This window comes from Coregonus clupeaformis, chromosome 31 (genome assembly GCF_020615455.1).
Source record: "Coregonus clupeaformis isolate EN_2021a chromosome 31, ASM2061545v1, whole genome shotgun sequence".
In the NCBI taxonomy this organism is placed as follows: domain Eukaryota; kingdom Metazoa; phylum Chordata; class Actinopteri; order Salmoniformes; family Salmonidae; genus Coregonus; species Coregonus clupeaformis.
Window position 1 is genome coordinate 18,323,592 of NC_059222.1, and position 13,426 is coordinate 18,337,017.

At 41.5% G+C, this 13,426-nt stretch overlaps 1 protein-coding gene across 3 annotated transcripts in view; it reads right to left on the reverse strand.

Annotated features, from left to right (window-relative positions):
* Positions 1-12,791, reverse strand: part of LOC121547678 (forkhead box protein N2) — a 41,072-nt gene extending 28,281 nt beyond the window's left edge. For 2 of the 3 annotated variants that reach the window (XM_041859059.2, XM_041859058.2), the window contains exons 1-2: positions 12,643-12,791; positions 12,434-12,566 (exon numbers count right to left, since the gene is read on the reverse strand). In XM_041859059.2, the coding sequence (XP_041714993.1) occupies positions 12,434-12,545 (112 nt within the window). In that variant the 5' untranslated portion in view covers positions 12,546-12,566; positions 12,643-12,791. The remainder of the gene's footprint in view (positions 1-12,433; positions 12,567-12,642) is intronic. The other variant, XM_041859060.2, reaches the window with a different exon arrangement.
* Positions 12,792-13,426: the final 635 nt, after the last annotated feature.

Sequence of the window (13,426 nt, forward strand, 5' to 3'; positions counted from 1 at the left end):
GTTTGTGTATTACCATTGACTGTCACGTCATCGTTTTGTTGTTTTGATCGTGTGATCATTCTATAAATAAATATGTTCGCCTTCAACGCTGCGCCTTGGTCCTCCTCTCTGGTAGACGAACGTGACAGTCATGTTTTGCAGAGGGGTCAAATACTTATTTCCCTCATTAAAATGCAAATCAATTTATAACATTTTTTACATGTGTTTTTCTGGATTTTTTGTTGTTGTTATTCTGTCTCTCACTGTTCAAATAAACCTACCATTAAAACGGATCATGTCTTTGTCAGTGGGCAAACGTACAAAATCAGCAGGGGATCAAATACTTTTTTCCCTCACTGTAATTGTGTTGCTGTCCTGAGGCTCTGTGGGGTCTATTTGCATTTGTGAACAGTCCCAGAACCAGCGGGCTCAGGGGACTTTTCTCTAGGTTTATCTCGCTGTAGGTCAGGGCTTTGAGGTGGAATGTGTGGGCATCACTTCCTTTTAGGTGGTTGTAGAATTTAACACAGGTTTTCTGAATTTCGATAACTAGCGGGTATAGTCCTAATTCAGCTCTGCATGCATTGTTTGGGGTTTTGCGTTGTACACAAAGTATATTTTTGCAGAATTTTGCATGCAGAGTCTCAATTGGGTGTTTGTCCTATTTTGTGAATTATTGGTTGGTGAGTGGACCCCAGACTCCACAACCAGAGGACAATGGGTTCTATAAATAATAGAAGTATTTTTAGCCAGATCTTAATTGGGATGTTGAGTTTTATGTTCCTTTTGATGGCGTAGAAGGCCCTTCTTGCCTTGTCTCTTAGATCGTTCACAGCCTTGTGGAAGTTACCTGTGGTGTTGATGTTTAGGCTGAGGTAGGTATAGTTATTTGTGTGCTCTAGGGCAACGGTGTCTAGATAGATTTTATATTTGTTGTCCTGGCTACTGGACCTTTTTTGGAACACCATTATTTTTGTCTTGCTTAGATTCACTGTCAGGGCCCAAGTCTGACAGAATCTGTACAGAAGATCTAGGTGCTGCTGTAGGCCCTCCTTGGTTGGGGACAGAAGCACCAGATCATCTGCAACTAGTAGACGTTTGATTTCAGAGTCCAGTAGGGTGAGGCCGGGTGCTGCAGACTGTTCTAGTGCCCTCGCCAATTAATGTATATACATGTTGAAGAGGGTGGGGCTCAAACTGCATCCCTGTCTCACCCCATGGCCCAGAGGAAATAAATATGTGTGTTTATTGCCAATTTTAGATGCACATTTGTTTGTGTACATTGATTTTATAATGTCAGGTTTCCCCCCCCCCCAACACCGCTTTTCATCAATTTATATAGCAGACCCTAATGCCAAATTGAGCCAAAAGCTTCTTTGAATTCAACAAAGAATGAGAAGACTTTGCTTTTGTTTTGTTTGTTTGTCAATAAGGGTGTTCAGGGTGTATACGTGGTCTGTTGTACGGTATTCTGGTAAGATTCCAATTTGACATTTGCTCAGGACATTGTTTTCACTGAGGAAATGTTGGAGTCTGCTGTTGATGATACTGCAGAGGATTTTTCAGAGATTGCTGTTGATGCAGATTCCACAATAATTATTGGGGTCAAGTTTGTCTCCACTTTTGTGGATTGGGGTGATCAGGCTTTATTGGAGAAGATGCCAGAGCTGAGGATGATGTTAAAAGAGTTTAAGTATAGCCAATTGGAATTTGTGGGCTGTATGTTTTATCATTTCATTTAGGATACCATCAACACCACAGGCCTTTTTGGGTTGGAGGGTTTGTATTTTGTCCTGTAGCTCATTCAATGTAATTGGAGAATCCAGTGGGTTCTGGTAATCTTTAATAGCTGATTCTAAGATGTTGTTGATCATGCATATGTTTTTGCTGTTTGTTCTTTGTTATAGAGCCGAAGGCTACCTATCCATTTTGGATAGGTAGCTCTTCGTATTGTTGTCCGTTTACTCTGTTCCAATTTACCCCAGACGTGGTTAGATTCTATGGATTCTTCAATTAGATTGAGCTGATTTCTGACATGCGGTTCCTCCTTTTTTCTTAATATATTTCTATATTGTTTTAGTGTTTCACCATAGTGAAGGTTCAGGTTTTCTGCGTCTCTGTTTTTGGTTGGATATGTTGCTCAATTTATTTTGTAGGGTTATACAATCTTCATCAAACCATTTGTCATTGTTGTTAATTTTAGGTTGTCTGCTTGACATTTTTAGATTTGATAGGAAGCTGAAAAGGTCTAATATACTGTTTAGGCTTTTCAGTGAAACATTTTCTCCAGGAAGTTATCTAAAAGGGATTGGATTTGTTGTTACCCAATAGTTTTTGGCAGGTTTCTACACTATTTTCCTTCCATCTATAGCGTTTCTTAAAAGGTATGCAGTTTGTGTGGCTTTGATGCCTCATGATCGAGAATTGCAAAGTTCAAGTAGACTGATTTTGCTGTGATCTTATAGCGATGTCATTGGGCTCACTGTGAATGCTCAGAGACTCTGGTTTGAGGTGTGTGATAAAGTAATCTACAGTACCCATTGCCAAGGGATGAGCTGTAGGTGTGTACCTACCGTAGGATTCCCCTCGAAGCCTACCATTGACTATGTACAGACCCAGCGTGCAACAGAGCTGCAAGAGTTGTGACCCATTTTTGTTGGTTGTTTTGTCGTATTTGTGTCTAGGGAAGCATATTTGGGAGGGAATGCCTTCACCTCCAGGTAGGCGTTTGTCCTCGTGTGCTGAGAATGTCGGTTCTTGTCCAGTTCTGGCGTTTAGGTCACCACAGACTAGTACGTGTCCCTGGGCCTGGAAATGGTTGATCTTCCCTCTAGGATAGATAAGCTGTCTTCATTAAAGTATGGGGATTTTATAGGGGGGATATAGGTAGCACACAGGAAGCCATTTTTCTCTGTTGAGAGAATTTCCTTTATAATTTCTAGCCAAATGTTCCTGTTTTGATTAATTTAATGGAGTGGGTTATGTCTGATCTATAACAAATTAGCATACCCCCTGAGTCTACCAGCTCTGTGTAACAGAGGGCAACCATTGGGTCCATATCCTCTATATCATGTTTCTTGCAGGCAATGTCTGCATTTCTGATTTCTTTGGTGAAGTCTAGGTTCCTGCTCTTTAGGCCAAAAGCAGATGACCTCAGACCGGTTGGAAGTGTTTGAAGTTTCCATGCACCACCACTGTTTCAACCTTGTACAAATTGATAGAGGCTGTTTCAGTCTCAGGGCCCTCGTTTTCCAGTATTCGGAGTTTCCACCCTGGGCCAATACCCTCTCTCTTGACAGAGGGGTAGTGTGCTCTTACAGCACTGTGCCATGCCAGGGGATTGTCTGTGTGGAAAATTAAGTTGCTTATGTTCCCAGTCTTTTAACAGTCCACAAATAGTGTCTCTGGATTGTCCCCGAGGAGCTTCTGTTCGTAGTCTTTTCGTACAGTGTAATTTTTTATTTCTGAGGGGAACTGTACTATGATAGCCTCTGCACAGGGGTGTATTGAAGACATGGAGCATGGGGCTTCAGAGGCCTCTGCATTTGGGTGGGGGAGGTTGTGATTCTCTGTTGCCATTGTTGGGTTCAAGGGCTTTCACACCTCACTTCACACTTCAGTACTAATTGAAGTTGCAGCTGGGTCTGTTCTGTCCTAGCACGCTTGGTAGCTCTGTAGCCTTAACTTATCATTCAGTCTTTATAAAGTAAAATATCTAGAGATCATTGTAATGCCTTTTACGTCTTGGCTTTAGAAGCAGCTTCAGATTGAACATTACGCACTCAGTTCCAGGTTGGATAGTATTTTGATGTTTCTGCTGTGCTTCTTCTGCTGGTTGTTTGTTTACTAGAAAGTTAGCTGGATAGTCCTGGATAGTCCTTGGTAGTAAGAATCCTTCCATGTAATGTTTTCCAAAATCCAGGCTGTAGGTTTGAAGTTTTGATTTAAAGTGAAGGTTGTGTGTAGAGGGTAGTATCCTTTATAGGTCCTTGTGAAAAAATCCTAGTTTTTCTAACTCTAAATCTATATTTTTGCAGAAAAGTTCAAGAGCTAATGACCTCTAGCAGATACCATAGACGTCCAGTCATTTAGCGCAATGGTATCCACGAGTTCATCTGACTCTGGGAAAGTAGATGAAGGGCCTCATTGCCAAAATCCCGAAGTATCCCTTTAACGTAATAGGGAATGCTTTGTTTGACCTTAACATAGCATACATATAGGGTTTGTAAGACCCTATAAGGCCTTCTTAACACTAATAAATGTGATGTGACACCATAGAGATCCTATAAAATTATTCAAATTCCATGTGTGACACAACCCCCTCCTGTGATAGGTTATCAAATGATTAAAAACGAATAGGCCTAGATAGAGCATGCAATCTAACAGCATGTACTTTGTCACCAAAGCCCCATACACTACCCACCATTGTGACCTGTACGCTCTCGTTGGCTGGCCCTCACTACATATTCGTCGCCAAACCCACTGGCTCCAGGTCATCTATAAATCACTGCTAGGCAAATCCCCGCCTTATCTTAGCTCATTGGTCACCATAGCAACACCCACCAGTAGTATGCGCTCCAGCAGGTATATCTCACTGGTCATCCCCAAAGCCAACACCTCCTTTGGCTGCTATTCCTTCCAGTTCTCTGCTGCCAATGACTGGAACGAACTGCAAAAATCTCTGAAGCTGGAGACTCTTATCTCCCTCACTAACTTTAAGCATCAGTTGTCAGAGCAGCTTACTGATCACTGCACCTGTACACAGCCCATCTGTAACCCAACTACAGTGAGGGAAAAAAGTATTTGATCCCCTGCTGATTTTGTACGTTTGCCCACTGAAAAAGACATGATCAGTCTATAATTTTAATGGTAGGTTTATCTGAACAGTGAGAGACAGAATAACAACAACAAAAAATCCAGAAAAACACATGTCAAAAATTTTATGAATTTATTTGCATTTTAATGAGGGTAAGTATTTGACCCCTCTGCAAAACATGACTTAGTACTTGGTGGCAAAACCCTTGTTGGCAATCACAGAGGTCAGACGTTTCTTGCAGTTGGCCACCAGGTTTGCACACATCTCAGGAGGGATTTTGTTCCACTCCTCTTTGCAGATCTTCTCCAAGTCATTAAGGTTTCGAGGCTGACGTTTGGCAACTCGAACCTTCAGCTCCCTCCACAGATTTTCTATGGGATTAAGGTCTAGAGACTGGCTAGGCCACTCCAGGACCTTAATGTGCTTCTTCTTGAGCCACTCCTTTGTTGCCTTGGGCGTGTGTTTTGGGTCATTGTCATGCTGGAATACCCATCCACGACCCATTTTCAATGCCCTGGCTGAGAGAAGGAGGTTCTCACCCAAGATTTGACGGTACATGGCCCCGTCCATCATCCCTTTGATGCAGTGAAGTTGTCCTGTCCCCTTAGCAGAAAGATGGTGTTCTTGGGGTCATAGGCAGCATTCCTCCTCCTCCAAACACGTCGAGTTGAGTTGATGCCAAAGAGCTCGATTTTGGTCTCATCTGACCACAACACTTTCACCCAGCTCTCCTTTGAATCATTCAGATGTTCATTGGCAAACTTCAGACGACCCTGTATGTGTGCTTTCTTGAGCAGGGGGACCTTGCGGGCGCTGCAGGATTTTAGTCCTTCACAGCGTAGTGTGTTACCAATTGTTTTCTTGGTGACTATGGTCCCAGCTGCCTTGAGATCATTGACAAGATCCTCCTGTGTAGTTCTGGGCTGATTCCTCACCGTTCTCATGGTCATTGCTCCACGAGGTGAGATCTTGCATGGAGCCCCAGGCTGAGGGAGATTGACAGTTCTTTTGTGTTTCTTCCATTTGCGAATAATCGCACCACTTGTTGTCACCTTCTCACCAAGCTGCTTGGCGATGGTCTTGTAGCCCATTCCAGCCTTGTGTAGGTCTACAATCTTGTCCCTGACATCCTTGGAGAGCTCTTTGCCATGGTGGAGAGTTTGGAATCTGATTGATTGATTGCTTATGTGGACAGGTGTCTTTTATACAGTTAACAAACTGAGATTAGGAGCACTCCCTTTAAGAGTGTGCTCCTAATCTCAGCTCGTTACCTGTATAAAAGACACCTGGGAGCCAGAAATCTTTCTGATTGAGAGGGGGTCAAATACTTATTTCCCTCATTAAAATGCAAATCAATGTATAACATTTTTGACATGCGTTTTTCTGGATTTTGTTGTTGTTATTCTGTCTCTCACTGTTCAAATAAACCTACCATTAAAATTATAGACTGATAATTTCTTTGTCAGTGGGCAAACGTACAAAATCAGCAGGGGATCAAATACTTTTCCCCCTCACTGTACCTCATCCCCATATTGTTATTTATTTTGCTCATTTGCACCCCAGTATCTCTATTTGCACATCTATCACTCCAGTGTTAATACTAAATTGTAATTATTTTGCACTATGGCCTATTTATTGCCTTACCTCCATAACTTACTACAGTTGCACACACTGTATATAGATTTTCTATTTTTCTATTGTGTTATTGACTGTACGTTTTTGTTTATCCCATATGTAACTGTGTTGTTGTTGTTTTTAAATCGCAGTGCTTTGCTTTATCTTGGCCAGGTCGCAGTTCAATACTTGTTCTCAACTGGCCTACCTGGTTAAATAAAGGTTAAATAAATAAATAAAATATAACTAATTAGCATATTACCTTGTGAAACATACATTTATGACAGAAGTATCACCTATAGGTAAGGCGTGATGAATGTATTAAGTGTTTCAAGCACCTACAGTGCCTTCAGAAAGTATTCATACCCACTGTAAGTCGCTCTGGATAAGAGTGTCTGCTAAATGACTAAAATGTAAATGTAATTTACTTATTCCACATTTAGTTGTGTTACAGCCTGAATTTAAAATGGATTAAATTGATATTTTTTGTCACTGACCTCATAATGTCAAAGTGAAAATATGTATTTTGAAATGTTTACAAATTAATTACAAATAAAAAGCTGAAATGTGTTGAGTCAGTATTCAACCCCTTTGTTAGGCAAGCCTAAATAAGTTGAGGAGTAAAATGTTGCTTAACAAGTCACATAATAAGTTGCATAATAGTGTTAAAAATGATTTTTGAATGACTACCTCATCTCTGTACCCCACACATACAATTATCTGTAAGGTTCCTCAGTCGAGCAGTGAATTTCAAAACACAGATTCAACCACAATGCCTCGCATCTATTGGTAGATGGTAAAAATAAATAAAAAAGCAGACCTTGAATATCCTTTTGCGTATGGTGAATCAATATGTTTGGATGGTGTATCAATACACCAAGTCACTACAAAGATGCAGGCGTCCTTCCTAAATCAGTTGCAGGAGAGGAAGGAAACCGCTCAGGGATTTCACCATGAGGCCAATGGTGACTTTAAAACAGTTACAGAATATAATGGCTGTGATAGGAGAAAACTGAGGATGAATCAACACATTATAGTTACTCCACAATACTAACCTAATTGACAGAGTGAAAAGGAAGCCTGTACTGAATAAAAATATTCCAAAACATGCATCCTGTTTGCAATAAAGCACTAAAGTAAAACTGCAAAAGATTTGCTTAAGAAATTAACTTTATGTCCTGAATACAAAGTGTTATGTTTGTGGCAAATCCAACACAACACATCACTGGGTACCACTCTTCATATTTTCAAGCATGGTGGTGGCTGCATCATGTTATGGGTATGCTTATAATCATTAAGGACTAGGGAGTTTTTCCAGTATAAAAAAGAAACGGAATGGAGCTAAGCACAGGCAAAATCCTAGAGGAAAACCAGTTTCAGTCTGCTTTCCACCAGACACTGGGAGATTAATTAACCTTTCAGCAGAACAATAACATAAAACACAAAGCCAAATCTACATTGGTTGCTTACTAAGAAGACAGGGAATTATCCTGAGTGGCCGAGTTACAGTTTGGACTTAAATCTTGCAGTTTTACTTTAGTGCCTTACTGCAAACAGGATGCATGTTCTGGAGTATTTTGTATTCTGTACAGATTCCTTCTTTTCACACTTTCATTTAGATTATTCTTGTGGAGTAACTACACTGAAAAATATATAAACGCAACATGTAAAGTGTTGGTCCCATGATTCATGAGCTGAAAAAAAAAATTCCCCCAGAAATTCCATATGCACAAAAAGCTTATTTGTGCACAAATTTGTTTATATCCCTGTTAGTGAGCATTTCTCCTTTGCCAAGATAATCCATCTACCTGACAGGCATGGCATATCAAGAAGCTGATTAAACAGCATGATCATTACACAGGTGGACCTTGTGCTGGGGACAATAAAAGGCCACTTAAAAAATGTGCAGTTTTGTCACACAACACAATGCCACAGATGTCTCAAGTTTTTAGGGAGCGTGCAATTCGCATGCTGACTGCAGGAATGTCCACAAGAGCTGTTGCCAGAGACTTTAATGTTTATTTCTCTACCATAAGCTGCTTCCAACGTCGTTTTAGAGAATTTGGCAGTACATCCAACCGGCCTTACAACCGCAGACCACATGTAACCACGCCATCCCATGACCTCCACATCCGGCTTCTTCACCTGCGCGATCATCTGAGGAGGGGTGAGGAGTATTTCTGTCTGTAATAAAGCCCTTTTGTGGGGAAAAACTTTTTCTGATTGGCTGGGCCTGGCTCCCCAGTGGGTGGGCCTGGCTGCCATGTGGATGGGCCTATGCCTTCCCAGGCCCACCCACGGCTGGACCCCTGCCCAGTCGTGAAATCCATAGATTAGGGCCTAATTTATTTATTTTAATTGACTGATTTCCTTATATGAACTGTAACTGTAAAATCTTTGAAATTGTTGCGTTTATATTTTTGTTCAGTATACAATGTTGATCCATCCTCAGTTTTCTCCTATCACAGCCATTAAACTCTGTAACTGTTTTAAAGTCACCATTGGCCCCAGGCTGAAATCCCTGAGCTGTTTCCTTCCTCTACGGCAACTGAGTTAAGGACACCTGTATCTTTCTTGTGACTGGGTGTATTGATACACCATCCAAAGCGTAAATAATAACTTCACCATGCTCAAAGGGAGCAATAGATGTCCTTCTTTGAGGCATTGGAAAACCTCCCAGGTCTTGTGGTTGAATCTGTGTTAGAAATTCACTGCTCGACTGAGGGACCTTACAGATAATTGTATGTGTGGGGTACAGAGATGAGCTAGTGATTCAAAAATCATGTTAAACACTATTATTGCACACAGTGAGTCCATGCAACTTCTTATGTGACTTGTTAAGATTTTTTATTAATTTTTTACTCCTGAACTTATTTATTTCTAAAAACATAATTCCACTTTGACATTATGGGGTTTTGTGTGTAGGTCAGTGACACAAAATCTCAATCTAATCCATTTCAAATTCAGGCTGTCAAGGGGTGTGAATACTTTCTTAAGGCACTGGATAGCCTCCTACATGTTTCAGAAACATGTGTTTCATTCCCTTTGTCTCCAGAGTGAGATGTATAATGTCAGTCAGTCTGGTACACTTTAACATGTCCCAGAGGACAAGGACAGAATATTCACTAAAATTGAACCAGCTGGCTCTTTCTATTCCACTTCTTGATTAAATGGCATGGCTCCTTTCACTCTGTGGAATAGGCTATGTTTGTGTGTGTGTGTCTCAACTAGTGTGGAGCGCAAATTTAAAAAACGGGGGGGCAATTTAGATTCTAGAATCTCATGCAGGCAATCTAAATAACCGTATTATGTGGAGCAGCCAAGATGACCGACCGCACCCCCCCCTACACACACAGACACACACACACTTGTGACAATCGTTCAGCTCCATGTGCCTGCGCTGCACTGAGAGATAGCCATTCCATAGCGTGGTTAGCAGCAGCGTTATGGGCAGGGCATATTTATAGTCATGAATGCCATGAAAGAGAGCACGTCTCAGGCTATTTCAGGCAGCTAAAACACTTACCCTTCTGACTGCAGCCCTCCTCTACAAGCATGTATTCTTGTACACACAATGCTAATGGTATAAAAAAAAACATACTTACAAAAACACACACAGGGTATTAAAAGAACAAAAAAACAGCAGATGGTTCCAAGAAAACCAATCATGATGTACACTGTGCCCACCCACGCACACTACACAAACACACTATGGGCATGAATTCCTGGCAGTAAACAAATGACAGGTTGATCACTTCTGTTCCTCTCCTTTTATCTCAGGCCTGCTTTGTTTTACTGTTTATCTGAGGTACATTAGTCAGCAAACTGTTTGTCAAAAAAAAGATCATTGCCCCTCTCCACCTTCATGTCAAACACACACACACACACAAACCGTTGCCTGCATAACAAGACAACTAAAGTAGGCAACACTTTTCAATCCAAATAATTGACATAGGATATTTGTGTAACTTTTGTAAGATAGGAGAAAAGGGGTCACATGATCACACAGACACATGAGAGGGGAAACTATCATTGTATGTTATCACACCAACTGACATACCTCTTTAGAGAAAATAATGAATTGGCCGCCAACAGTCACTCATTGTTTGGAGAGTTAGCTAGTATTTTGTATCTGGGACAATCTTGTGATCATCCATTACATCATGGACAGAATCACAGGTGCAGTTCTTGAGTTAAATAAGCATCAAACATCCCATCATGCTTAGGGTCATGTCTAAAAATGCCCAGTTGCCCATTATTAGCCTAATGGTTAAGAGCATTGGGCCAGTAACCGAAAAGGTTGCCGTTCGAATCCCTGAGCCGACTAGGTGAAAAATCTGTTGACTGTGCCCTTGAGCAAGGCACTTAACCCGAATTACTCCTGTAAGTCGCTCTGGATAAGAGCGTCCGCTAAATGCCTGAACATTTTAAAGTACATTATTTGGACTATCAGGGCTAGAAGAGATCTCAGTGACTTTGAAAGAGGGGTCTCAAATGAGCATAGGGGGTTTAAAAGGTGTGTGTGTGTGTGTCTCTCAGTCACCAGATCTCAACCCAGTTGAAAACTGGAGCGGCACCTGAGACAGCGTTTTCATCCACCATCAACAAAACACCAAATTATGGAATTTATAGTGGCCGAATGGTGTTGCATCCCTCCAATAAAGTTCCAGAAACTTGTAGAATCTATGCCAAGGTTACTTGAAGCTGTTCTGGCTGCACGTGATAGCCCAACGCTCTATTAGGACACTGTTGGTGTTTCCTTTATTTTAGGCAGTTACCTGTAGCTACACCAAAGGCAATTTTACACTAAACCCATTGCATGTCCAGTGATATGCTGATATGCTTCAATATGTGAAGAGCCTTTTCGGAGTTGCTGTGGTGACTTCTATCAACAGTGAGCTGTGTCGCTGTCCAATAATGCATTATGACAAAGGCCACGCTCCTGCCTCACGAGCTCCATAAATGCGCGTGGATGGGTTTGGAACTGTGTGTGGGACATTTCAACTGACAAAATTGCAACACGGCGACAATCTGTGCGTGTGAGTGATTTTGAGGAATTGACTCAACGTCAATCCAGACATATTGCATTGTGTGCAGGCCAACTCATGGGACAGAGGAGGTTTAGCGGATGAAAGTAAATGTTAGCAAGCTGCTAGCAAGCTACCTTTTGCTTGCTCAGCTCTTCGATAACCCCTGGAACACTTTCCACTGGCAATGTCACTCAACGAGGAATCAATAACAGTAAAATAACTCACTGACTGATATCATTTCCAAGAAGCTAATCACAGCAAATTGGCTACAAAGTCACAAACACGGAAACCTATCCACCTCCGCTTGCTACTGTCGCCCAACAAAGTTGCCCTACATTTTTTTATTTAAAAAAATGAGTCCTTGCAATTACGACTCACTGACAAACGTTTTACATTTTATTTCAGATGACTCATATCAAACTGTTAAAATGGTCCAAGCTCCAAATTACACCAAATTGACACGACCTCATTGCTAAATATGAAATAAGTTCAAGCAGTTATCGATGTGGTGTCTGACAGAAATTGTCGAACTCACTGCCAGACTCGTGGAATGGCAATTGAATGTCAAATAAAACGGGCAGCAAGCCAACACTTCACAGAATCTAGAATGAGACATTTTCATCGTATGACTGCATGCGCACACGAGCCATTTGTTATCTGACCAATTAACATTGGTGGAAAAGTAGCGAAGCCATCCAAGCTGGATACAAAATATCCACCGTCAGTACACATTGTTGCAATTGATTTCTAAGTCAACAGTGATTCAGGCATGCTCAAATGAGAATAAAAACACATTGGACGGTCCATTTTATCTCGTTGTTGGCTAACTACTGCTCGACCACAAAATAAGTTTGCTACATCTAGATAACTCGACAGCTACAGAGCCACATGGAAGGCAACAGACGCCAAAAACAACTTATTAGCACATTTGGCAAAATTCAACAAAGTCTAACGAATTGAAAAGTTTCGATATAACATTGTTTCTATTGCTTACCATTCCATAACGCAACGCTAGAGCTCGGAGAACAAATGGGGGAAGTACAGTACATGTTGTCCGCTATAGAACTGCCATGCTGGCTGCTCGAGCTATCAGTCACTGCTCCCATTTACTTCGCGAAGCCTTTCACCTGCCACGGAAAACACACCAAAGCATTCCGTAATATCTCACACCATAAAATAAAGACTCCTTTTCCAAGTACTTACATTCATGCAAGCGATGCCTGCAAAGTAGCAGTATGGCAGGAATCGTGTGTTCAGATGTCTGTCTCAGTCTCTCACAGTGTCAGAGATCACATCCGCAGCTGCTTCCTCCATCCACGCAGCGCGCAGATCACGCAGCACAGCAACGCTACCAAACCCCTCGCCGTCGTCAAGGCAACAAACCCACTTCAACCAATCATAACCCCTCCCCTTCCATATCCCCTGGCAACTGCCGCAGCGCAGAAGCACAGGGTTATTTCGTGGCGCCGCCGACGCCACCCCATTTTCTTTTTAACTTTTTTCACACGAGTTCATTATGTAGCCTAAATAGAATATGGCATATTGTAAACTTAATTAAATAACAGAAAACAAGCGCACAGTACACTTTTTTTTCTGTCTCCAAGAATACAGTTCATTTCAACCGTTAGAATAAACTACACAGCATGTTGTGGTGAAAGTGGGGATTAAAGGAATAGAAGGCATCTGCGTCATTTTGGCGGGGGACTAAGCAGTCTCTTCCGCCAGCAGATTAATTTGTGGTATAACTCTCCCTAAGGGCTCCAACGGGTCATCATTAAAGGGACATGTTAAGCTTTGTAATGCCTCAATTTACATCCAACACTAACCCCTGATTTCAGTACTTATTTGACTGATATGCACAGTATTAGTCATGTAGACCTACAGTATAATGGCAAGGGCTGCATTATTTGTATTCTGGAGTCGACCCTATTATTCATTTGGTATGGGTCACAGTTCAACTCTATGGGTTCTCTTAGTATCAGTGAGT